Source organism: Mucor velutinosus (assembly GCF_035048745.1).
Source record: "Mucor velutinosus strain NIH1002 chromosome Unknown tig00001547, whole genome shotgun sequence".
In the NCBI taxonomy this organism is placed as follows: Eukaryota; Fungi; Mucoromycota; class Mucoromycetes; order Mucorales; family Mucoraceae; genus Mucor; species Mucor velutinosus.
In genome coordinates, this window is record NW_027041901.1 from 443,592 (window position 1) to 468,921 (window position 25,330).

General features: G+C 38.3%; 6 protein-coding genes across 6 annotated transcripts; 4 read left to right on the plus strand and 2 right to left on the minus strand.

Moving 5' to 3' along the window:
- Positions 1–721: 721 nt before the first annotated feature.
- Positions 722–2,141, plus strand: ATC70_006566 (uncharacterized protein; the record flags this gene model as incomplete). Its single annotated transcript, XM_064825840.1, has 5 exons — positions 722–1,042; positions 1,101–1,541; positions 1,591–1,655; positions 1,717–1,837; positions 1,902–2,141. The coding sequence occupies 5 exons, from the start codon at positions 722–724 to the stop codon at positions 2,139–2,141; spliced, it is 1,188 nt and encodes a 395-aa protein (XP_064687354.1).
- Positions 2,142–2,747: 606 nt separating this feature from the next.
- ATC70_006567 (uncharacterized protein) lies at positions 2,748–4,637 on the plus strand (the record flags this gene model as incomplete). The annotated part of the gene is made up of 5 exons (XM_064825841.1): positions 2,748–2,918; positions 2,972–3,273; positions 3,331–3,607; positions 3,662–4,233; positions 4,295–4,637. The coding sequence occupies 5 exons, from the start codon at positions 2,748–2,750 to the stop codon at positions 4,635–4,637; spliced, it is 1,665 nt and encodes a 554-aa protein (XP_064687355.1).
- Positions 4,638–7,482: 2,845 nt separating this feature from the next.
- MVP1_2 (Sorting nexin mvp1) lies at positions 7,483–9,438 on the minus strand (the record flags this gene model as incomplete). The annotated part of the gene is made up of 5 exons (XM_064825842.1): positions 7,483–8,577; positions 8,634–8,872; positions 8,938–9,002; positions 9,058–9,141; positions 9,200–9,438. The coding sequence occupies 5 exons, from the start codon at positions 9,436–9,438 to the stop codon at positions 7,483–7,485; spliced, it is 1,722 nt and encodes a 573-aa protein (XP_064687356.1).
- A 956-nt stretch (positions 9,439–10,394) lies between these two features.
- Positions 10,395–12,249, minus strand: ATP1_3 (Alpha subunit of the F1 sector of mitochondrial F1F0 ATP synthase; the record flags this gene model as incomplete). The annotated part of the gene is made up of 3 exons (XM_064825843.1): positions 10,395–11,428; positions 11,487–11,915; positions 11,976–12,249. The coding sequence occupies 3 exons, from the start codon at positions 12,247–12,249 to the stop codon at positions 10,395–10,397; spliced, it is 1,737 nt and encodes a 578-aa protein (XP_064687357.1).
- An 8,167-nt stretch (positions 12,250–20,416) lies between these two features.
- Positions 20,417–21,181, plus strand: ATC70_006570 (uncharacterized protein; the record flags this gene model as incomplete). The annotated part of the gene is made up of 1 exon (XM_064825844.1): positions 20,417–21,181. The coding sequence occupies one exon, from the start codon at positions 20,417–20,419 to the stop codon at positions 21,179–21,181; it is 765 nt and encodes a 254-aa protein (XP_064687358.1).
- Positions 21,182–24,537: 3,356 nt separating this feature from the next.
- On the plus strand, positions 24,538–25,297 carry ATC70_006571 (uncharacterized protein; the record flags this gene model as incomplete). Its single annotated transcript, XM_064825845.1, has 5 exons — positions 24,538–24,577; positions 24,673–24,785; positions 24,841–24,918; positions 24,971–25,042; positions 25,124–25,297. The coding sequence occupies 5 exons, from the start codon at positions 24,538–24,540 to the stop codon at positions 25,295–25,297; spliced, it is 477 nt and encodes a 158-aa protein (XP_064687359.1).
- Positions 25,298–25,330: the final 33 nt, after the last annotated feature.

Genomic DNA, 25,330 nt, shown 5'->3' on the forward strand with positions numbered 1-25,330 from the left:
AAACAGTGCTTTTGTGCATCTGCATTTGATCAAAAGAAATTTGCGCGCTATTCATTACTTGGTAATTCAACATTGGAGGTTTGCAAACACCATTTAGACATAAAAAGCACTTGTCATCAAGGGGTCATATCACAGTTGTTTAGAGGGTTAGTGCTTCCTAATCTGTATTACCCGAGTTGTATGCAAAGAATTGGGAAAAAGGGAGGGAAATCAAAAGAGTGCACTTCTTTGACGAGTGATAGCCTCTACTCAAATGTTCCGTTATTCATCTCACATTGACATGATTTCAAGAATGGAGGGTTGAAACGCCGTTTTAAGAGCTTGTTGTTGTTTTGATTAACATTAGGCCTGGAAATCATATATATATATATACAGCTTGCGTACAAGAAATGAACAAGAGGCCTAAGGGGGCATTTGACAACATGCCTTTCGATTGCAAAAGCCATGCTATAGAAAATAGAGGCATGTATGTGTGTGTGTGTGTGTGTGGATACTGTAAATTACTAAAGTTTGAAAGTGCTTCTGCTGCTGCTGATGTTGTTGTTTATATGATATGACATCGATCACACGCCTCAATATCACCCCCTTTCACCCTTGTTCTGCCTCCTTCTTTGTTTCGTTTTTTCTCTGTCCATGATGGATACAAAGATGAACCTCCTTAATTTTCCTCTTTTCTTCTTTTTTCTTTCTTTTTCCTCTTTTGCTGCCCTGTTTAAATAGCATGTATCATCCATCAAATCAATCCTCCATTGTACTATCGCCAATTATGAATAAACGTGTGTTTGATAGCGGCGAACATCAAGAGAATAGCAACATTGCATTAGAAACAAGTCAGCTTATGATCCGATCTCCACCTCATCATGTCAATGCCGCTTCTCACCATCTTCACCACCATGGCCATCTTCCTCCTCCTCCTGCTGCTACTGCTGCTTCTCATCATCATCTTCACCACTCTAATAAAAGACCCAGATATGAGCCTAGCTGGACATTAGACAACCTCTGCACACATCCTTGTAGTCCACTCGCTGCAATCGACCTAGAGGTACATGAAACGTCGTATAAGCTTACATAAAGGTGTACTAACATTACAATTCATCCAGTCAATTTTTAATATGTCTACATTTCATCTCTTATCACAGGACAAGAGGGATGAATTATGCTCCATGCTACCACAATCTGACCAAAATGCCTTATTAAACCACTCAAATACCTATGAAAACTATCAGCAACCTTATCAACACCACCATCAACATCACCCGCCCCCTTCTTTCAATAACGAAAACTATAACCCTTCCTCTAATCTTCATAATAATACGTCTGATTTCTTTTCGAAAACTGAAAATCCCATCTTTTGGAACTCGTTGACAGAATGGCAAACCATGCTTGGTCATGGTGATTTTGTGAATTCTGAATCGCCATTGCAGCTATCTCCTTCTCCTCCAACTACAACAAATAATAGCAGTAGTAACAAATCGACTACATCCTATGGATCAAAATCACACAAATCATTCAGGGCCACATGTAAAAAAGATAGATTCAAGGTAAAATTTGGCTCCAATGTCACCAATACGCTCCTAACATTATGAATAGGACGAAGCATTTGAGTCGTATTGGGGCGAGCTGATTGATAAGGATAGGGCGCATAATGTTGCAGGGTGAGTTGCACAATGGGTTATAAATGTATACAGCTGAAGTCTAATCCACTCATTTTGCTAGAGACTCTAAAAGTATCACGTTGAAAGACATGTGCCGCAAAGGCTTGATTCGTGAACAGGATGTGATTGTGTATAAACGCAATTTCAGTGCATGTAAAGTAGTTGTGTCAAAATCAATGACGGTAAGATAAAAATCTCGCGCTATGCTACAATATGTTTATATTAAAACTCTTGTGTATCTCATAGGTTATTAAAGCATGTGGGCTTTCTGGTATCTCCATCAAGCTGGATAAAGAGATTTTTGAAGATTTTGAGACTCCCACTGCTCTGGAAACAAAAATCTTGGACCATCATGGCAAGGTGACAAAGGACAAGCGCCCGAATGGAAATGCGTTCAAGAGTATCCGCTTAATTCGTGCCGGTAAAGATATGGGAAGATTGTTTGATATCAGAAAGGATGGATTTGGTGATCAGTCTGGCTGTTAGTTGAGTTTTTTTTTTTGTTCTTTACAGCTCTAAAAAAAATCACAAATTGTAGTAGTGCCCTCGGATTGAGACAAAAACAAACAAACACAAAACAATCTGCTTTTCACACACACACACACACACACACACACACACACACACACACACACACACTATTACTACTACACGCCTCAAAATGTATACATTGATTTTCTCTTCCTAATTTGTATTTCGCTGCTTTCTGTGCCCATCTCTCACTCCTTTGCATTATCACAACATTGCGCGCTTATTTAAATCATCAAAAACGCTAGAAAAAAAAATGACATAAAAATGTACCTGATTTTTAGAGCTACATTTATTGCAGTTTAACTTGTTAACGTGGTTCTTATTAAATGCAAACTTCAATTAATACATGTCAAAATCTTGAGTCTATTTTTTGGCTCTTTGCTCCCAGAAATGGCTCTCCTAGCTTGACCTGTCAAATACTCCCTACTTTTTACCCAACATGTCTAGTGGCTTATTGGCATTTGACAATCGACCATTCAGTGACCTTTTTTCCACCCATCAAAACTTCTCTTTTTTCTTCAATATTTCTTAACCCTTCCAAGTCGTTCAATCTATAGAATCATGTCACCTATCAGTAAAAAAGCAAAGAAGGAATCGTCCGAGAAAGAGCTAGAAGGCTTCTTGTTTGGTGATACTACTGAAGAATTATGGACAAAGACTGGACAAGAGCTCGATGCTGATCAAGCTCAAGACAGCAATGCTGAAGATGATGATGAGGAGGATAACGAAGAGGTATAGTATGAGCAGGGCATTTGGTGGAGATAATATATTTATCAGACATGTAGGCCTTCTTCTTTGATTCTGGACCAGTTACCTTTACAATGGATGCGCCAACATTAGGTGCTGACGGTTCAGACAGTGAAATTGATTATGAAGCAGAACAAGAAAATGAAGAGGATAACGAGGAAGACGACAGCGATGATAGTGATGACAGTGCGAATAACGACAGTAATGCTGCCTGGGAAGATGAAGACGATCAACGCTTAAAGATTTCATTAACTGCTACCAACATTACAAAGAAGCTTCGTAACGACGAAGAAGAAGATGTCATTGATGGCGTCGAATACACTCGCAGACTACGCAAACAGTAAATATCGGCATAGACATTTGACAAAGCGTGGTTATACTAATTACCCAAATGTAGATTCAACAAAATCTACCCAAAGCCTGATTGGGCCCGACTTCCATCAGAGATCAAGGCAGAACAGAGAAAACGTAAAGCATCATCCAACAGCTCTGACGAGGAAGACGATGATGATATGGATAGAGATGAGGATGAGCTGGACGACAAAGCTAGATTAGACTTGTTGAAGAGTACAATGGGCATTTTAGAGAGAAGATCAGGAAAGAATACCATTTCACCCAGAAAATTAGACATTTTGCGTGTGAAGAATGCCAACCGTGCAGTGCCTAGATCCTATGTAAGTTTTGTATCAGTAGCATGTGGAGGATATGTAAATTAACAGGCCTGCCAGAAATTAATCACCTCTATCGCATTCCACCCCAACGCACAAGTCATGTTGACAGCTGGCCTCGATAAAACACTCAGATTATTCCAAATCGACGGCAAAATCAACCCAAAGATCCAGTCTGTCATGTTTAAGGATATGCCCATCTATCACGCCGAATTTCACCCTTCTGGAGATCAGATCATTGTCAGTGGACGTCGCAAGTTCTTTTACATTTACGACATTCAGTCGGGTATCATTGACAAATGTCCTGGTATCTGGGGAAAAGACGAAAAATCACTAGAAAAATTCTCCATCAGTCCTTGTGGTCGTTATATCGCATTTTTGGGCTCAAGTGGTACCATCATCATTGTCAGCTATTTAACAAAGAAATGGTTCTGTGATCTGAAAATGAACGGTACAGTGGATTCAGTGAGTTGGAGTGCTGATGGTACATTTGTCTTTGGTTTTGGATCTGCTGGTGAGGTGTATCAGTTCAACGTGGTAGACAAAGAATGCGTCAAACGCTGGGTGGATGATGGCTGTATTGGTGCCTCTGTTTTGCGAGTCAGTCCCAACGAGAAATACTATGCCACTGGGTATGCAAACAAGTCGATAGGATGAGTGTATGCGAGTGCTAATTAAGACTGTGTATTGTAGTTCATCCACTGGTGTTGTCAATCTCTACGACAGATCAGTACTGGAACCCAACAACGCTAGGCCCACACCTATAAAAGCCATCACCAACTTAACAACAAGAATCAACAATATCGTTTTTAACCATGACTCACAGTTGATGGTGATTGCCAGTCAGTCAAAGAAGGATCAATTACGAGTGATTCATGTACCCACAGCCACTGCCTACAGCAACTGGCCCACTGATAGAACCCCTCTCAGTGATGTTGTCGCTGTGGCCTTTTCTCCCAACAGTGATTACCTTGCAGTGTCAAATGAAAAGGGTCATGTTCTGCTCTATACATTGAAACACTATGCTCTTCAGTAATAAACATATATATATATATATACATTTGCATCTGTGAAATCATCAAGCCTATTTATCAATGTTTGACTATGATGGTGGCATTATTTATGCGTTGATGCTTGTTGATAAGCTATTTTAATGCCTCTCTCTTTTTCTTTTAAACGCCATACCCTCTATTGACCACACTATGAGCTACTGCTATCCACCTAGTGAATTACTATCAGCCGTCTTCCAAGAAGTTGAATCGAGTAATTGGACCCTGCAATCTTGTCAGCTTGTATGTCAGGGCAGCTCAACGGAGACCTGGATTCATTCACCGTAACGCAATTCATCCACACCGCTGAAGACTCATCTACTAGGATTGGTTATGCAGTGAAGAACATCCTGTTTGGTCTACCTCTGGCGCTTGCTTGTTCTTTGGTGACCTATCTTTGGCGATTGCTTATTTGGTATGTCTCTGGTGCTGCTGCTTCTCTAAAGGAAGGCTTACATTGACAAATTGGCTGCAGCCTGAAGCTGCTTGATTTAAGTTCCTTTTACAAGTTTTTCGGTGAACTGCGTTATTATATGCAAGGCTTGAAAATAAAATAACGTGGCTAACGGTAGTACTATGTAAGTTGCTACCTACTTTCCATTGGCTTCAAAAGCATCCTTCAGAGGGTTTAATTACTTGCTCCGCATAAACTAGTCGCAGGACTGTAATCAAGTGGCAGGCGCAAGTTTCTGTGACATTGCATGTCAAGACAAATGCATGAGAACAATTTAAAAAAAGGACAAATTATAGACTGGCATGAATGAGATCCTGGTTGATCATCATTACCGCCTTCATGATTAGATGGACACTGAGTTTGTCAGCCTACACCACCAGCCGTCAAAATCAATTCAAATTCAGACCCGTAGTTTGCTCCAGATTGGCCAAATCTTGATGATTTTGGACTAGATCAAGCTATTTTTGCAGATTCGACCAAGTAGAATATGATGATCACCCCATGCTTCCTTAAGCGTGCCAACGGGAGGATCCCGGTTCAAATCCTGGTGAACGCAAGTTGTTTGATTTTTTTTGACGTAGTACTGATGTCCTCGTTTGGTGTTTTGTGCTCTTATCCATGATCTATATTTTGACGATTTCCGCAAGACTGTACTGGCTCTAGGAGTCGCACCTTATTAGTAGTAGATTTCTTTCCCAACTTAGTTCAAAAAATATCTTATTCCCCTTCTTTGCAGACATTGGGTCCACCAACAGTCTTTTCTATCCCTCAGCATGACATTTAAAGGACTTTAAATAAAACCTGGAGCTCGACTCCCCTACAAAAAAAAAAAAAAAAATGCTTCCTTAAGCGCGCCCCTGGTGGTAGGGCGAAGTGGTAAAACTCCCGTATGCCAACGGGAGGATCCCGGTTCAAATCCTGGTGAACGCAAGTTGTTTGATTTTTTGAAGTAGTACTGATGTCCTCGTTTGGTGTTTTGTACTCTATCCATTATCTATATTTTGACGATTTCCGCAAGACTGTTTTGGCTCTAGGTGTCGCACCTTATTAGCAGTAGATTTCTTTCCCAACTTAATTCAAAAATATCTTATTCCCCTTCTTTGCAGACATTGGGTCCACCAACAGTCTTTTCTATCCCTCAGCATGACATTTTAAGGACTTTAAATAAAACCTGGAGCTCGACTCCCCTACAAAAAAAAAAAAAATGCTTCCTTAAGCTTTCTGGAGTGCTTTTCAAGGCGCACCCAATGGTACCAAGTAAAGTAGATGTTTTGAATAGACTTATTGAGCAATTTATGAAAATATGAAAAGAGGTTTCTGGCCAAAAAGTTGAGATTTTACATATCAAGGTGTCACAAAGGTGATTTCAGAGGTTACGTTAGATTGATAGAAACATTTTGATTCAATATATACCATAGTAAAAGTCTTTATTATCAAGGTCAAAAACGTGATTGTTTGATTTCTGTTGAAAACCATGAGGGGTACCTCATGCTTTTTGGTCGGTCATTTTCGGCCATGTTTTTTTGATCCCCAAAAAGTTGAGCAAAAGTGTCAGGAAGTAAGTGCCAGATGAGAGTAATTGTTTGGTGTTATTCTGACGATCTAAAACTGCCTTGAACGTGAGAAAACGAGACTTAAATGCACTCAGATTTTGCTGTATCAGGGACACTAAGGAATAAAGAGGGGGAATACCAGCATGCTGTTTGTCCGCATATGAAGTAGCTATGTGTATATGGGTGTAGAGCATCACATAAGAATCAGATTCACGAGTAATATGAAGGGGTTCCATGCATAAGTGGAGGGTCAAAATGAAAGTAGCATTATTTTTGATAAGATGAGCAAGGAAAATCGGTAGCGCAAACTGCCGCTGCACAGGTTGGTTGTCACCATCAAAGCAAAGCGAAGGTAAAGAGCCATCCGTAGCGTAGACAGACTCGTTGAACATAATGACTGCAGATATTGAACTCACTGGTCTGACAACCTTGACGTGAACGATCTCAAGAAGCTTTTATATAAAGTCTTCAGAGAGTATTACATGGTCAAGTCTAAAAACCAGCACAAGCGTCTTGGTAAGTCCTCTTCCAAATGATGTATGTGACCAGGGTGATATCAGTGGTGAAAGCAATAACATCCCTCTCAACTATGAGCTCAAAGGTCGAAAAGAATCGCTCATTGGCAACGGAAACAGCTTTATCAACCTCGGCAATGAAACTTAAAGCCCTATGGTATGATGCGTAATTTTCTTCGATTAATCAATTAAAGACTTTCATTATTTCATTTTATTTGATTGTGTATCATGTTATCTTGTACTCCAAGTCTGCCATTTATCATTTTCACAGATTCACAGCCAATTCAGAGAGACACTCTCAAAAGGTATATTATTTCTTACTACCTAGCTTACAATTTCTTAATGTCAGTGTGATCAGAAAGCAACAAATAGAAGCAGCAACGCCGTACTTGAACGCAGTGTGGATCGATTTCTGCAACGAGACAACAATGACAGCTTGCACTTCCGGAGCTAATGTTCGCACTTTGGTGATGGATGTTCTTACGAACTCGATGATTTCTGCAGCCTCAGGACCCTTGATCTGCTTGTACAGGTTGTTTTTAAACTGATATTGCATGATGGCAGCAGTGATAGTACTGCCAGATAACCAACCAGTGGAACGACACAGAAAGATCATGGACGTAGCTGATGCAGTATCGGAATGAGCAATATCAGCCACAAGAGCAACCATTGTGGCAACAAAGACAGAGCCAAAGATGAAGCCCTCCACGTTCATACAACTCAACAAGAACCAGATGGGTGATGTGGGATTCCATGAGGCCATGCCAAAAGATGTAGTGACATGAAGTGCAGCCAGAATGATTACAAAGTACTTGTACTTGCCCTTGACAGCCAAATAGCGGCCAGCTACCCAACAGCCAACAGCGACCATGAATGTTCTAGGTAATACCCACAAACCAGCAGAGGAAGCATTGTAACCCAGGACGCCCATAAAGAATTGAGGAGTCAAATAAGTGAATGCCATAGTCGAATTGCAGAGAAAAAAGTTGTTGAGACAGACAGCAACTGTATTGCGATTCTTGATCAAGGTACGAGACACCAGTGGATTCTTGGCCCAGTTGTATTCATAGACACCAAACAATGTAAAGAACGAGACAGCAGAAGCCAGCAAACTTACAATCAAAGGATGGTCCCAATCATGTGTATTTCCACCCAGAGAGGCGCCGGTGACAAACGAAATGTTGGCAGTCAGTAGGAAACCGGCACCCACCAAATCAATCTTTTCAAACTTTTCACGAATATTGTCAGTGGATTTGACACCTCTCTCCAGGTTGTAGTCTTCCATTTTGTAGATGTAGACGTACAAGAGAAACAAGCAAAAGGGGATGTTGATGTAGAAACAGTAGCGCCATCCAACAGTGTCATTGATGATACCACCCAAAGGAGCCCCAACTGTAGTACCAATCTACATGCATTCCATATTTAGTCTGTGTCATTGTTTGTTTGTATATGTATACTCACAGTCTGTGCCATATTGACGTATGACTGATATTGGCCACGACGTCTCATAGGTAATAAGTCATGGATTACTACAGATGCCATTGTCATGATGCCTCCGCCTCCCAATCCAGCAATAGCTCGAGCAATTCCCATTTGAGCCATGCCATTAGCAATGCCACAAAGCCATGAACCCAACAAAAAGAAGCATACAATAGCGACTAGTGTTGATTTACGTCCAAAAATGTCTGACAATTTTCCATCTGTACGATACAATTTATTAGTATTAACTGTTGTCTGAATGTTGTGTCTGATTGCTATACTTTACATAGGGGCTGGATTGCTGATGTACTCAACATGTAAGATGTCATGATCCAAACTGAAAGATTCGCGCTAGGTAAAGATTGGGTAAGATGCTAGAGATTTGCACGATCTTTATATCTGTTACCTTTTGAATTCTGTGCCAATCTCATTGAAAATGGTAATAATAATAGAAGTGTCCAGCGCAGCCAAGAAACTACCGGTACAAAGACTAGATATGGCTTGAATTAGATCACATTTGACTGGGTATCTATAGGTCGAGATGTTACCAGAGCACAATCATAGACAACGACACATCGCCTAGTCTATTGTTGACGATATAGTCTGGATCATGGATGTTTACTGTAGATGTGCTGCAGTCACTGCAGTCACTGCCATCAACCAGGTATTCTTCATCTATGCTCTTTACCGAAACATGATGAGCGGTACCATCGTATCGCTGTTGTATACCTTCATCAGATGCTGTTCCTCGTAACAGAGATTGACTTTCACTGCTGATTGAAGGCATGGCAAATCGAATGCAATAGAAAAAAAGCCAAAGGGAGACCAGAAAAAAAGAGCAATTCATTATGTAGGATTCAATGCTAATCTATATATCTTGCATTGCGGAGCTGTATGCTAATATAAAGGTTACACACAACAGGAACATTGCGCCTTTCATTATTCAATTGCGCAACTGGAATATGATATGAAGTGCTTGATTGCAACATATCAAAAAACGATGAATATTTATCTCTTTTGATGCTTTGCCAGTGTATCAATTATGAGTAGATAAATGCAGAAAATAGCAGACTGGTGGTTTACTGAACAATATAGGAAAACAATGGATTATGCATTCAATGTGATGGCTGATTCATGTCTCGAAGACTCTATCCCAAAACTGGGTCGAGCATTAATTCACATTGAGTTATTGCGACATTCCCGTGGTCATAGTGAAATTGCGAAAGCCCATCACCAAAATTGCCATACGGGGAAGATTGTCAAGTGGGCGTTTTAGATGGAATCACAAAACCTCAAACAGGGTTTCTATGTATACATAAAGAGTCATATGCATACACTTTCCAACATCTCATGTCCCAATACCATGAGCGCGCCTAGAACTACATCGAATTGAGATGTGTATGTATGCGCTATTATGAGAAATGCAGCTCTTGTACACAGTACATGCAATTTAAAAGTTTTATGGATAAGCAATGCAAAGAGCCATTAATAAGGGGTAAATTAGATGAGATTGCCTGCTATTACAAATAATAAAAGCCAGCCGCAAGTAGATATTTTGATGAATTTTATTTCATGGTAATGATTCACACAGCAGTGAATTGTATGGATATATATATACAAGTTGAGTCATATAGAACATGTGGTGATATAAATATCTAAAGATTGCATAGAAACAAGCTATTTACAAGTGAAGAAAAAACAGGGTGATAGAAATACAGCAAGAATAGTGAATAACGAATTGAATTAGATATTCTTCTGAGCTTCATATTCAACAACAACTTCTTCTTCATCAAGGACAGCTTGCTTCTGAATGTTCTCAACATCACGTTGAATGGCATCTTCAGCGGCATCAGTTTCATCCATCTTGTGGTGACAGATATAAAAGAGAATAGTACAGATAAACATAGCGCCACAAATACCAGTGTACATCCAGACCAACTTGGGATCGACAGTAACGGAAACCAAAGCAAAAGCAATGATAGAGGCAAAACAATTGGTGAGCAAGAACAGAGCCATAACAATAGACTTCATAGACTGAGGAGCCTTCTTGTAGGCCAATTCCATACCAGTGATAGAAGCAAACACTTCAGAGATGGCGATCAAGACATAAGAGGGGATCAAATAAGCTGCAGAAATCCAGTTTTGTCTACCTTGAGGATCATCATAGTAAGGAGGAGAAGCATACACCTTGGCTTGAATACCAGCAGTATAGCCCATGGATGCGGCAGCAAAGAAGAAACCGCAGGTGATACGAGTAATCGGACGCATGGGAATATTCACTTTACGGAGGAAAGGATAGAATAATTTGTCCATAAGGGGAATCAAGATAATCAAAGCGATGGGATCAATATTTTGCATGATATCGTTGGGAACATTGCCAGTCATCATGGTACCAGCCATAGAAACCAAATTGTTGGTCATTTGAGAATAGCATAACCAGTAGATGGGGAACCAACAAAATACGACACATGCCTTCAAGGTACGCTTCAGCTCATCGACGAACACATCATCCCAAGTACATTTTTCAACCAATTCGGGGCGACTGCGAGTGAGATTAGAGGGTTTACAGGCCTCCAAGCTTTTGGTCTTGATGGCGAGCCAGAATAGTTTACCTGCCTCCATGAATACGGAGCCACGAGGAGGAGTTTGCACGTAATGCTTACGACCGAGAAGGACAATAACGACTGCTGGAATAAACATGAGTGTAGGCAAGAGGAAGGCTGGCCAGAAACCGACATTCTTCTCCAATTCGGTAGTGGCAATGGCCGAGAGAGAACCTGTATGGGAGATAGAGAGTTAGAAGTTTGGCTATGCATCCATAGAATGATCACGCACCAATATTGATAGAAAAATAAAAGTAGTTGAAAATCTTTTGATAAGTAACTTGAGGAGTGACAATGACACGTTTGCCATTCTTGAGGGTTTTCACATAGGCGGATTTACTACGGTATTGCTCAGCGACCAAAGGAGATACATTAGCCTTAATACCACCCGTAGCAAGACCGATGATAATGATAGCTACAATGTAACCGGGAAAAGCGGCGCCGCTTGCAATACCCGGAGGAATGGATGTGAGAGTCAAGATGATTAAACCGACAAAGTAGACAATGGCGAATACAAGAATTGTCTTGTATTTACCCCAAAACTGATCAGCAACAATAGCACCAAATACAGGAGTGATATAGCACCAGAACTGGAAAAAGGTAGTTAATGAAGTAGCAGTTTGTTGACCTTTGCCCATAGCACCAGGTAGCTCGGCGGGATCTATAGGAATATAATTAATTATTTATCCAAATGAAAGAGAAACATGCCGAATAAACTTACATGATGGGGGCTCAGGATTCTGAATGTAGTTTTGAAAGGGTCCGGAGAGACCATAGTAAGTGAATCTTTCACAAAACTCGACTAGAATGACCAAAAATGCAGCCTTGGGGATTGAATCAGCTACTTCAGGTAATTCAGCCCAATCTTCATCTGTGGGTTCAGGACCTTGAGTGTCAGCATGTTCTATATAAGAAGGAGCAGGATCTATATCTGTCGCATCACTATAGGTGATGGCTGTTGACTCTAGAATTTCATTCTTCTTTTCTTCTTCCATGGTATTTTATAAACAAGAAATAGACGTAATGTAAATGATACTTTGACATGGCAAAATAAGTGCCTTTATATATACTAAGTTTTACTCTTGTTTCGTTCGCCGTTTACAAAAAAAAAAAAAAAAAAAAAAAAAAAAAAAAAAAAAAGCTGCTTGAAACAACCATTGTCGTATTATCCGTAGCATTGAGGTAAAGAATCGCATTTGGCATCAATCAAGTCTCAATTGATGACCTCCATCTCATGGTAAATAGGCACAATACTAGCAGCCAATTTGAACTGGATTAACTCTTTGATCACATCTCTGACATGCCCTGTAAGTGTAATTGACTAAGCTTGCAGAATTTTCATGAAATTACATCAGACATTGTCAGAAATGACTAGAATTGGATAAATGGTTTTATATTGCCTAAATACAGCATGTAACCTATCAAATTATTTCTCACGTTCTCCGCTGTAGCAGAGCTTGAATGTGGGAAAACTTTATTGAACCCTGACAAGAAAATGCCCTAAATAAGGATAAATTTGCTCAATATCCGACGTGACAGATAGAGATTAACTTCTTATCAGACATTTGTCTTTACTTCTTCCAGTGTCTTCTTACTCCGCGATGCTCTGTTAGATGTGATAGGCCTGAATAATTACATGATATAAAGCGAAACATGGTATGGTATATTGATTGGCTTGAACAATCATTACCGTCACGAGATTCTTGAATATTAGAGCTATCCGGATATTAGTTTTTAGTGTAATATGGGGTCTTTGTATTCCAACATATCTTTCCGCCGGATCTCTCCTAGGTATTATTCATTTTCTTCGGTGGTCTCCGAGATAAACGACCTAAAAATATGGATTACAATCCATGGCTGCCTCTTATGGTTTATATTCAAGCACATATCCTCGTGCACAATTTCAAGAGTCTACATTATTTTACACTTTAGAAAAATTACATACAATAGATGTGTGAATTAGTGCGACAAATGATCAATAATTCGTCCACATCAAGTATGCCAATCCGGGTAATTATGCCAACTATGAAATAGCTTCTGTGTATTGTGACACAGTAATTAGCTGAAAAGATCCAAAGAATGAGGCATTACAACAGAGCATAACGCGATTATTATCATTGCAAGTTTCTATGGTATAGGACATCATTCTCTTGCTGCAACCTAGCAGTGTTGTCTATGGCAAATGCTTTATCTTTTCGAGACAAAGATGTAGTTGGCATTCATGAGGCTAACGTGCGTTTTCGCCGATGTAAATTAAGCAATTAACCTTGCAGCCATTTCATCCCCTTTACTACTACACTCGACAATAAAACAAGGAAAAATATTCGCTCGTAAAGTCGCAATTTTTGAAGCATCTAATCTACATTTTGAAGGTAAAATTGTATACCCTTTTCATTTCCTTGGCCAAACTATTACCACATCCTCCAATCACAAAGTATTGGAATACGGATTAAGGAGCACGGCGATGCCATGGATGCATCATTATCATCCTTAGCGCTAAATGAACAGACTTATATGGATTATGTACACAAATCAAAGAAAGAGCCATTTTAGTTTAGAAAACTATCAATATACAGTATACAAGTCATCAAGTAGAGAATAATGGAAACATTATTTAGTATAAATACAAACAATTGAATAGACACAGTGAAATCTTTATCCTATTTTTGCCTCAATGTTATGTATACAGCTATTGCAGCCCATTATCGTTGTTTTCACTTATTGAACCTATTCATTCGAAGGATCCCTTGAATCTGACATATACATTTGGTTTTTTGTTGGTTCACTGTAGTTTATTTACTTTTCCTGCTTTATCTTCTATCTAAATGATTTGATGTATCCACTCACCAAAAACTACATATAACGCCTGTTTGATCTTGAAATCACTTTTAAAAAAGAGAAGTATTTTAGACCACGTATTAACTTCACTTCTAGACTCTTCTATTACATCTATCAGCAGCACCACAATATCCTACACTATCCCGTCAGAAAAATAAAATAAAACCATCTTTTACAAAAAAGGCTCAAAGCAGTGAAAATCAAACAATTCTTTTCCAAAGTAACTATTGCTCCCACCATTCCATAGTAAGTTTGCACAGAATTGAAATGCGCATCGATTGATATTACTCTCAATATTTATCGCACGACTTCCATTCAGGAGAGCCTTTTTTTCAAATATTTGAAGGTTTTCAAAGGAAAACACGTACGAAATCTGTACCAATTTACCTGTAACACTATTTGTTGTTTAGACCTAAGAATTAACTATCGTTTGAGGTTTTATTTGAATCTATAGCATTAGTTCTCATGGATCTCTAGCATCCAATAGGTCAGCCTTTGTCAGAATGCAGGGAAATGACCGCTTAAGGCTAGCTTTTGCTACTGCGGTGCATATGAGGTTATTTTTGTGCACTATTACTAATCGTATCATGTCCCAAGTTTATTGCATAGATTTGAGCACCAAATAGACGTTTCCGCGTTTTTTTTTTACCGCTGTAAACTCCAATTTAGGGACTAATAAATCGATGTTGAAAGGAAACATCGTAGGTGGCCAAACGAAGTCTCATTTTGTAGAGCATACACAGGGCAACAAAATTTAATTAATAGAGAAGTTCGGTTGAGTTGGCAGTTTAATACATAACAGCGTTTGGACGCTGTTCTTTTGAATTGGTTTCGTTACAATCTCCTCGCTTAATTATTTGACAACAAACGTAACAACTGAAAATCACTTTATATGTTTAGTAGCCCTTCAACGTAAACACATAATGACCCTGATATAAAGGCTCTAGCATCAGCATGATGATTGGAATAGCCGTTCCTCCTTTTTCATAAAATGAGCAGCATAGATTTACAACAACACAACAAAACAAGTTACCACCAAGTGGTTTTGCACGGCATTCTCCAACATCTGTTCTATCGGTCTACCACTCGTAGTCACTCGTAACTAGCAAGCATTTATATGAAGCTCATTACTCAAGATTTGTTAGAATACACGGCACATTTTTGACGTTTTGCCAAATCTCAACAAAGGAAGATATCACCAAGTTTGTACTACAGCTGTGGAATTTGAGGCTTTATAGACTAAAATTCACGGAAAAAAAAAGAATAAAACAGTAAAGTCAACTTGATAAAGGTATGTTTTATTATCAAACTGACAGGTGTAAATTAAGCTCCAGTCTCTCTACTGGCCAGGTAGATGATCCTTCTTATATACTATAACAATGGATAAAAGTTCTATTAATTATATTAGATTGACAAATAAGTCAACTCAGATCAACTGATGTCTAATCATGCTAAAAGACAACTCCAGCAAGCTAATCATGATTTAGCTTTGCCTGGATGAATAATTAGACTCTCATCCAAAGTACCCTGATCTATCCTTTCTATAAGGATAATTAATATTGATCTAGTAGCATTTATCCGATAGTAGGTACAGTCTCCTTAGTTTATATCAATAGTACATACCTGAGTGTATATCGCTGAGCATACATCGTTAGCATGTATCTGGATATATGGCATGTCTATAGCATATCGTATGCATGTCTGTAGCATGTCTCATATATAGTACAAGTCTGTAGTACATAAAGTATCTGTAGCTAGTATCACGGATATAAGCATGTGTCTCATAGCGTGGATCATGAAGTGCACATCTGAAGCAACAAGCTCATATTGCATTAATCTTGGTGCCTATCCAGATATGGTAAACATCCGTAGTCAATGTTGGAATACAAGTATAATTCTATAGCGCCATCCATGTCCGTGGTGCCATCTATAGCAGCCTAAATCTTATATAGTATGAATCTTATAGTACTAGCGTATCTGAAGTCCATATCTTCTTGTAGTATAAATCGATATCGTACATCTAATCCAGTGTACATACAGTTTATATCTAAATCTGGTAACTGGGTGAACTGTCGGAATGCAGATCATAGTGGATATATTCCACAGAGCTCCATACAATAGAGAACATCTGATTCATCAAAAAGAACTGTGGTTTACTTACTTGTTAAGCAACGTAGCCTACTATACCTTATTTTTAGGTCGAATTCTGTTCAAAACTAGCCATTTTCAAGCTCGAATAACTTATGCCACAAAGCGTTTTGGATGCTTAAAATAGCGCCAAACAGATTTTCTTAGTTGCGCTTTACTTATTGATGCTTTATCTCAATTTTTTTTGGGCCATTGCAAATTCATAAAAATCGTCGTTTTTACATGAGTATTAGCAAGGGAAAATTCGTCAAAATTAAACGATACGTTTTTCACCCCAAAAATGGAGACTTTTTCTATCATACATATTAGACCAAATTGATCGCAAAGATAAAATGCAACACTGGAGACTACTTTTTGGGACTTTCATATGCTAAATTTTGACATTTCCGCAGAAAACCTATTTTCAAAAATTTCCAGATTTCTCTTTATTTTCGGTCTGAAATCTGAATGTAACCAACATCATTCGATGCGCCTTCATTGACTCTTTATAAATGCATTAGAGAGTAAAGTATAACAACGAGAGCTCTCATAGTCAAATTTAGCAAAAATGTTTAAAGGATGTGAAATGAAGTCAAATTTGAATACGAAAATACCCACTACACAATTTCAAATTAAAGTGCAGCAGTTGCGGCTACCACGGCAGAAGGATGAGACTAAATCTCATGGTCGTGACGTTGGATAGAGCACCCTCTCATTTTTCGATACCCCATTTTATTTTCCCTTTTTGCAAAACGCGTTTTCGTATCAAACCATATTGGTTTTGGAAACCTTTTGGTTGAAAATACACTCTAGCTTCTAATAGCACGGCCTTGCACTGTTAAAAGTACTTGGTACTGCTTCTTTGAGGTGGAATATAGTAGGTACCTTTCGATAACAAGCACAGAAAGATGTAGAACAAGCACTAATCGAATGTGTTTATTAGGTTTCGATAATTTTTTTTGCCTGTTTGACGTGAGTGTTACTGTCATTACTTCTCTGGTATCTCTGCCGTCTGCGTCTTTGGTCTGTCATGTCTGGCATTGCTTCTTTGGTCTTTGTCTGGTCTCTGATGTCGTTCGTTCTTTGGTTTGTCTATGGTGCTGGTATTGCTGCTGCTAATCGGATCTTTCCTGGTCTACTGTCTTTGGTGCATGCTCGTTCTCTGGTCTATATCCGGTGATTGCGTATCCTCTGGTCTATCTACAGTGATGGTAAGTGGTAAGTATCTTCTTTCTTCTGGTCGCAATGATATAAAACTTCTTTAAGCGTTTGTATTATTGCTTCCTTTCTCATGATAATGCATTCATGACATTTACTTTTTTGTTGCGTTTTTCTTCTTTTTTTGGTTGGTTGTGTTGCTTCACATCCGACTATTACCATGCACATTGTTCATGTATGTATTTTTGTTGCAATAACAAGAATATAATAACTTGAACATTTTTAATAATTTATTCATAGCATGCTTTCCTTTGGTTCACTTCGTGTGAGCATTCTTTTTTTCTTTTGCCTACATATACTGCTATACTCCTTAGTATTATTATGTTCGCTTCTTTTATTATTATGTTTCTTTTGAAGCATACCTCTTTACGTTGTGTGGATGTGCCTATCCCTGAAGCTCAACAAGACTTTATCCGAGGCTAGGAGGTAGATAGGCCGCCTCCACTTGGTTATCGCTACTTACTTTAGTGATGATTGAGGGTCTCAATGCCTGAATTTAAAGCTAGGTAATGTAAGTAAGGCATGCTCTAGCACCTGAGGGAAGTTTGATGATAGCAGCGGCTATATTGCTATTATAGCGGCGCTTAAAATTTTACCTCACATCAAAACAGGGGGAAACCCTCGCAAAATTTTTTTTAGGTCAGCGGAGTTTTCAAGCAATCTGATTGGCTAAGAGGTTGGAACAACGAAGGGTTACAACTAGTTGATCTTCTATTGATCTGTCATTTAACATTATATTATGTTTGTAATAAAAGGGTACCTAAACTGTTACAATTTAAGTTCTTTTATATATTCTAAAGCAAGACAAGGTGCAACCATTTGATCTAGCATCCAATAAACACTTTCATATGAGGGATGTATCTTAAATTTATTTTATAGTGAAAAAAGCTTGTGTAATAGTAGGTACTACACAGTAGTATACTAGGCACAGGATTCTACCAGTATGAAATGCCCCGCCAAACATGTAATGTACATCATTGATTTCCAACATAGATGTTTTTTTCAATTTTTTCATCATGGTTTGATATTTTCTACCTAACGTCCAAGACTCTGGAGATGCCAAACTATTTTCGGTTTTGAAGTTTGGGTCATCTGAAATTAGGTTTTGAAATGCCATTGATGCTAGAGCTCTGACAATAGCATGTTTCTATAACAAAATCTTGCGAGGAAAACGATAGTGTAGTTGGGTCTTATTAGGTCGGGAGGTGGGTTGTTGACCAAATACAGATGATTCCAAAAGTAGACTATTTTGAACAAAGACAAATGCATAAAATCTACTATTGAAAGCTGTTGTAATTGCAAATGATTAAATGTATTAGATCGATGGATTAGGTGTTGGGAAACGCTGTTGTGGAATATATCCACTATGATCTGCATTCCGACAGTTCACCCAGTTACCAGATTTAGATATAAACTGTATGTACACTGGATTAGATGTACGATATCGATTTATACTACAAGAAGATATGGACTTCAGATACGCTAGTACTATAAGATTCATACTATATAAGATTTAGGCTGCTATAGATGGCACCACGGACATGGATGGCGCTATAGAATTATACTTGTATTCCAACATTGACTACGGATGTTTACCATATCTGGATAGGCACCAAGATTAATGCAATATGAGCTTGTTGCTTCAGATGTGCACTTCATGATCCACGCTATGAGACACATGCTTATATCCGTGATACTAGCTACAGATACTTTATGTACTACAGACTTGTACTATATATGAGACATGCTACAGACATGCATACGATATGCTATAGACATGCCATATATCCAGATACATGCTAACGATGTATGCTCAGCGATATACACTCAGGTATGTACTATTGATATAAACTAAGGAGACTGTACCTACTATCGGATAAATGCTACTAGATCAATATTAATTATCCTTATAGAAAGGATAGATCAGGGTACTTTGGATGAGAGTCTAATTATTCATCCAGGCAAAGCTAAATCATGATTAGCTTGCTGGAGTTGTCTTTTAGCATGATTAGACATCAGTTGATCTGAGTTGACTTATTTGTCAATCTAATATAATTAATAGAACTTTTATCCATTGTTATAGTATATAAGAAGGATCATCTACCTGGCCAGTAGAGAGACTGGAGCTTAATTTACACCTGTCAGTTTGATAATAAAACATACCTTTATCAAGTTGACTTTACTGTTTTATTCTTTTTTTTCCGTAAATTTTAGTCTATTAAGCCTCAAATTCCACATTGACATTAGGGAGATTGAATCTATTGTAGTTCCTAAGGCACCTGTGCACACACAATTGACTGGACTTGTAAACAAAGATGTGATGTGATACGATAAACATCATCTATGCTGCTACACTGTAAACGGTGGCTTGAGGAGAAAGTGAATGTACCCCAAGATGCATGCTTGTATGCAACACTAATTGATCCATCAGAATTACAATATATGCATTTGGAAATAGATTGACGGATAATCTTACTTTAAATACCCAAGATGACAGAAATGAAACATACCTTATAGCAAAATCACCATTGAAGCATATCATGTAGCATAATTCCATCTACTACTCTCATACGGCTACTACTGTAGGGGGAAAAACTGTCCCGTTCGTTCAAATAATCTTGACTTTTACCCAGTATATTGCCAAAACTCAGAAAACAAAGCTGCCCCATACTGCGTTCGATAGAACAGCTTATAAAGATTACAGCAACAAAAAAACCTTATGGCTGGACTATATTTTAATTCCAGTATAACCAGCTAAAGTGAGACGTAGCAAAAATATTAGGTGGGTAATTCTAGATGATATAAAGTGGTTGATATCTTTACTTCCAATAAACGTATCGAAGAAATCTAAAAAACTACCCGCGGTATGCTCAGGATATTTAATATCCCAGGAGCATTCTAAAAGTATAAAAGAAGCTAGTTTTTTCATATTTCTTTCTTTATTTCTTTGCTTTCTTATTTTTTTTCAAAACTTTCATTATGCCTGCTCGTTTAACACAAGATTTGCGCAACACTCTTCAATCTTTGCTCCAACGTGGTCTTTCGTTCTCAAAGATAAGAAATTTGTATCCAGGAGTGGGTAACTCTACTCTTACAAGGCTCAGAAAACTATATTGCCCTGACCCAACTAGACCTCTTGGCGGAAGACCGAAAAAACTTGGTGCTAAAACTATGTCCCTAGTGTCAAGAGGACTTCGATCAGGTGCTTTAGATAATCCCCGAGCAGCACAAGAAATTTTAAGATCGATGGGCCATGATATGTCAATTAATGGCATCCGCAAGTCATTGAGACGAAATGGACTTAAATCTCGTAGAAAAGTAAAGACCAATTTTGTTAGCAAGACAAACAAGCGGCTTCGATTGGCGTGGGCTAAAAAGCATAGGCATCTTACTATTGCTGATTGGCGTCGTTGGGTGTCTTCGGATGAAACAAGAATAAACCTTTGGGGCTCAGATGGTAATTCTTTTTACTGGACGAATGGTGGCCGAATCATGCAGTCGTATCAAGTCAAGTCTCAGTTGCAGGGAAATGACGGTGGGGTCATGTTCTGGAGTTGTATAACAGCGGAGGGGTCTGGTTATGGTACTACCATTATTGAAGACGCAATAAACTCGGGCTTGTATGTCGATATTTCGAAGACATCATTGAACGACACTCTTGAGCACTTTGGGAAGACACCATCTGATGTGCGATTTCAACAAGACAGAGCAACACCGCATACATCGGGCATTACTAAACAATAGTTCACCGACAATGGGTTTAACATAGACGAAATCATGGATTGGCCACCCCAAAGTCCCGATCTTAATCCCATTGAACATGTCTGGCATCTCCTAAAGCTTCGACTTAATAAGTATCCCACTAGGCCCTCTACAAAAGAAGAATTAGAGCGGCGTATTAACATTCAGTGGTAAAAAATAACAGAAAAAGAGTGCCAGAAATATATTGATAGTATGCCTGCCCGAATCAAGGCTGTCATCAAGAGCAAAGGTGGTTCAACTCACTATTAATGATTTTATAATAAAATGTACATTTTTCTATATTTATTTTTTAACCAATAAAATCATTGGATTTTAGTTTTTGAAAAAGTTATAATTACGTATAGATAGCAATACTTTCTCTCATTCAAACGATATATATTTCGACTTTGTATACAAAGAAATGACCAAAAACTTGTGCAAAAAGACAAAATTTTAAACGAACGGGACAGTTTTTCCCCCTACAGTAGATCTAATGGGGCCCTATCCATTAGTTCCCATCACCCGGAATCCATTATTATAAATATTCACGTTATATCCACCATAATAAACGGTACTTTTTATGCTGATCTCATTCACATTTGATCCTTGATAAATCACTGATTGTATATACTGTCTATATTTCGTTATTCTAAACACCAGCCGTTATTTATGTTATCTAGTTTATATCTCTTATCTGGCTGCAGTACAGTAGCTGCCAGTGGTTCCATTATTCTCTATGTTATTTTTGGTTTATTTTTTTTTGATCTGATGGATTAAGAATGGTATTTCAATACATGGTTTGCTAACCATGCGTAAAAAATAGCTCGTTATTGTTGTGTATGTATTTTTTTTAGGTTTATTTATATTATAGCACATTACAATACCCCTGAAATTTACTTTGATATCTGTCATCCTTTATTTTTAGAATATTTTACCCTTGCTGTCATCATGCTAATACCATTATTATGTATGCTTATCTGCTGATGGTAGCATGGCTTGATTGATATGTCTGCAATGAAATTGGGTTTAAGGGATTTCACGAAAAAAAAAAATAAAGCAGTAGTTTTAAAATACAATAGAAATCAACTGTATTTTATTTGTGTATAAAATGAACTGAAGATCTTGGAATTGAGTAAAAAAAAGAAGAGTATTTATACATTTGCAACTAGCTTGTAGGATGAGTGATGATAGAGAGCAATAGGTGCTGCCATTGCGATATCTGGCAAATGGTGTTGATGTTTGATTTAAAGAGGTGATCAATGTAAGAGCACTGGCCACAAAGGTCAATTAAAGTATTCTTGATGGGCTTGGATGAGCTATCCTCATAGCATGATTTAATGTAATCTTGACAGTTTAAGACGCGACGTTTGTTATTGAAGTGTAGAACCCTTTTTCTGGTATTGTTCAACTACGCGCTGATGCCATAGTTGAAATACATGTGAGTGTTTGGCAGTCGTGTCTGGTCTTCATTTACACATGCAAACGTTAAACGGAGCTTCAATTTATATTGTTCTGAATGATGATCCATGGGACTCCAAAACCTATCGACCTTAAATTTACGCGTTTCTTGATAGTAAACACCCCTTTAAGCTTATACAAAGCTTGCAAGAATTGCAAGAAAAATACAATGGTATTTGTTTCAAGTCTCTGGTATACGTTGTTCATCTGATATTTGATAAGTTAACTTTTGCGATTCTTTCACTGTTTTCTAAAGATTAATCAGTATCTGTCATCAAAACATTTTGTTAAGCATTACTAAACATTGTAGACCAAAACATTTTCTATCGAACGAGCTATTGCCCGAAGCTCTGGCATGACTCTATCATGAAATATTGACAATCTTGTCCTGACCAAAAAATCGTCACCAGATTTTTTGCTTGCTATATCACACGTAGATTTTGAACAAAAATCCATGATTTTGCAGGATACCCTTTTTTGGCCGTATCTTGACAAGTACTCATTCAATTCGCACAAAACAAAGACCATTCGATAGCCCTACGTTATATCCATCATAATATAAGTGTTTCAAGTACCAGGTGTACGTTTCCTTCATAAATTTGCTCAGAATCATATATTTTATGAGCTACAAGCAGGGGATATTCAACTTTTTTTTTTATTTATCTATAATAACCATACCATTGAATAGAGAATTGAAAAAGAAACAGAAGCTTTTAAGTTTGAAGCTCTCGTTCACAGTAAAATTCAGAGATATAGCCCTTTGAAAATCGGTCATTTTGAACATTTTCCGTCATTACTCATTCGCATTACTTTCCATAACCCCACATCAAACATGCCTAGTCAAAAAAAAAAGCTTCTTGTACAACTTTCACTAAACACACCTCTCACATTCATACAGTAATTTAAAAAGTTTTACTAGCAGCATCTATTCAAAATTAACTATTTTCTAAAATCTCTTTTTTTCTCAACAACCAGACTACCTACGCAAATTTCAATTGCACCATCGTTTAAAGGGCAGCAAATTGGTATAGGAATATACTAGTCTCAGGGCTCTAGCATCAATATTTCAAAAATTGATTTTCGAATGATCCTTTGTTCAAAGCTGCGAAATTGAGTATACCGTAGTACATCCATAGAATCGGCTGGACATATAAGCACAGACGTAGCGTGACACAACCAGGAAATAAAGCAGCCTCCAATTTTTAACAAGAAGTGTGTAAAGTGTCATTGTTGCTGATTATTAATTAAACAAACGATAATAGCTAATATGTTGGTTTCTGCATATGGATTTACAGTTGCCGAAACGTTCATGTTAAAAATATTGCAAGGCAGACGGATTTGAAAATATCTGTAGTAATCATGTCATGGTCAATGTTTGAATGCAATTTCATTGAGGTTTGTTTATGACAGCTTGCAGCTATCAGCTAGATGTAATTTCCTGAGACTCTCGTATTCTGCCTCCTGCCGCCTGTCATATTTGCTGAATCACTTTGCTTGTATTGCATCAAGCATATATGTTGACCTGGGAAAGAGCTTGCTGTTGCAAGCACGCTGCATTTCAGGCAGGACGTGGGTTGCCTTTTTCTTTCAAACAATCAATCATTGGGCAGTAATAGCAATGGCTAATTGCGAGCAGCAGCGTACCAAATACTATACCCCTGATTGGCATCTCTTGTGGAAGCCAGTGCCACGTAGTCTGAGGGTGTATTTCTCACAGGCACTATCCATCCGCACAAATCAATGACTCATTCATCCCACATGCACCAGGAACCAAAGAGTGATTGACAGATATCGCACTCCTCTTGTTCGGAGGTGAAAAGAATTTGCATACAAAAACTACAAATTGCGCGCCTCACACCTATTTTTCTTTGTTTATTTTACATTTACAGCAGCAAAGAAGGATGTCGAGCGAACCTATTAGTGTTTTATTTGTATGCTTGGGTAAGCATCGACATAGTCAAATAGAAAGAGGGGAAGAGGGGAAGAGGGGAAGAGGGGAAGGCATTGTGCCTAATGTGAAATATGCATTCTCGTAGGCAACATTTGCCGTTCTCCTATGGCCGAAGCTGTCTTTGCTCACATCGTAAAACAGCACAACCTTCAAGACAAAATCACCAAGATAGATTCTGCTGGTACTGCTTCTTATCATGTAAGTGATTGTGGATGGACGAAGGAGGGCATTGCAGTTTTGACAGATTGCACAGGTGGGCAGTGTTCCCGATAGCCGTAGTTCCTCATGCTGTAAGGCTCATGGCGTGCCCGTCAAGCACAAGGCTAGAAAGGTAGGGTGTCCTGTGAGAATATACGATCAGAGATTTGACTACGGAATCACAGGTCTCCAGAAAGGATTTTGACGATTTTGATTATGTGCTTTGCATGGATGAATCTAATTTGAGCGATTTGAAGGTAAATTAAAAATCATTCAAACTCGAGAGGATTGTGAGTATTGACGTAATTTTGGGGGGGTGATTGGCATTGTACAAACAGAGACTTGCACCTAAAGGTTCAAAGGCAGTTGTCAGATTATTTGGCGAATACGATCCTCAAGGCGAGCTCATCATCGAGGATCCCTACTATGGCGGAAATGATGGATTTGAGCATAACTTTAGACAAGTGACTAGAGCCAGTGAAGGATTGTTAAAATCATTGGGATTGCTTTAGCAGGAATAAATGGCATTTTATATAGCATCGATT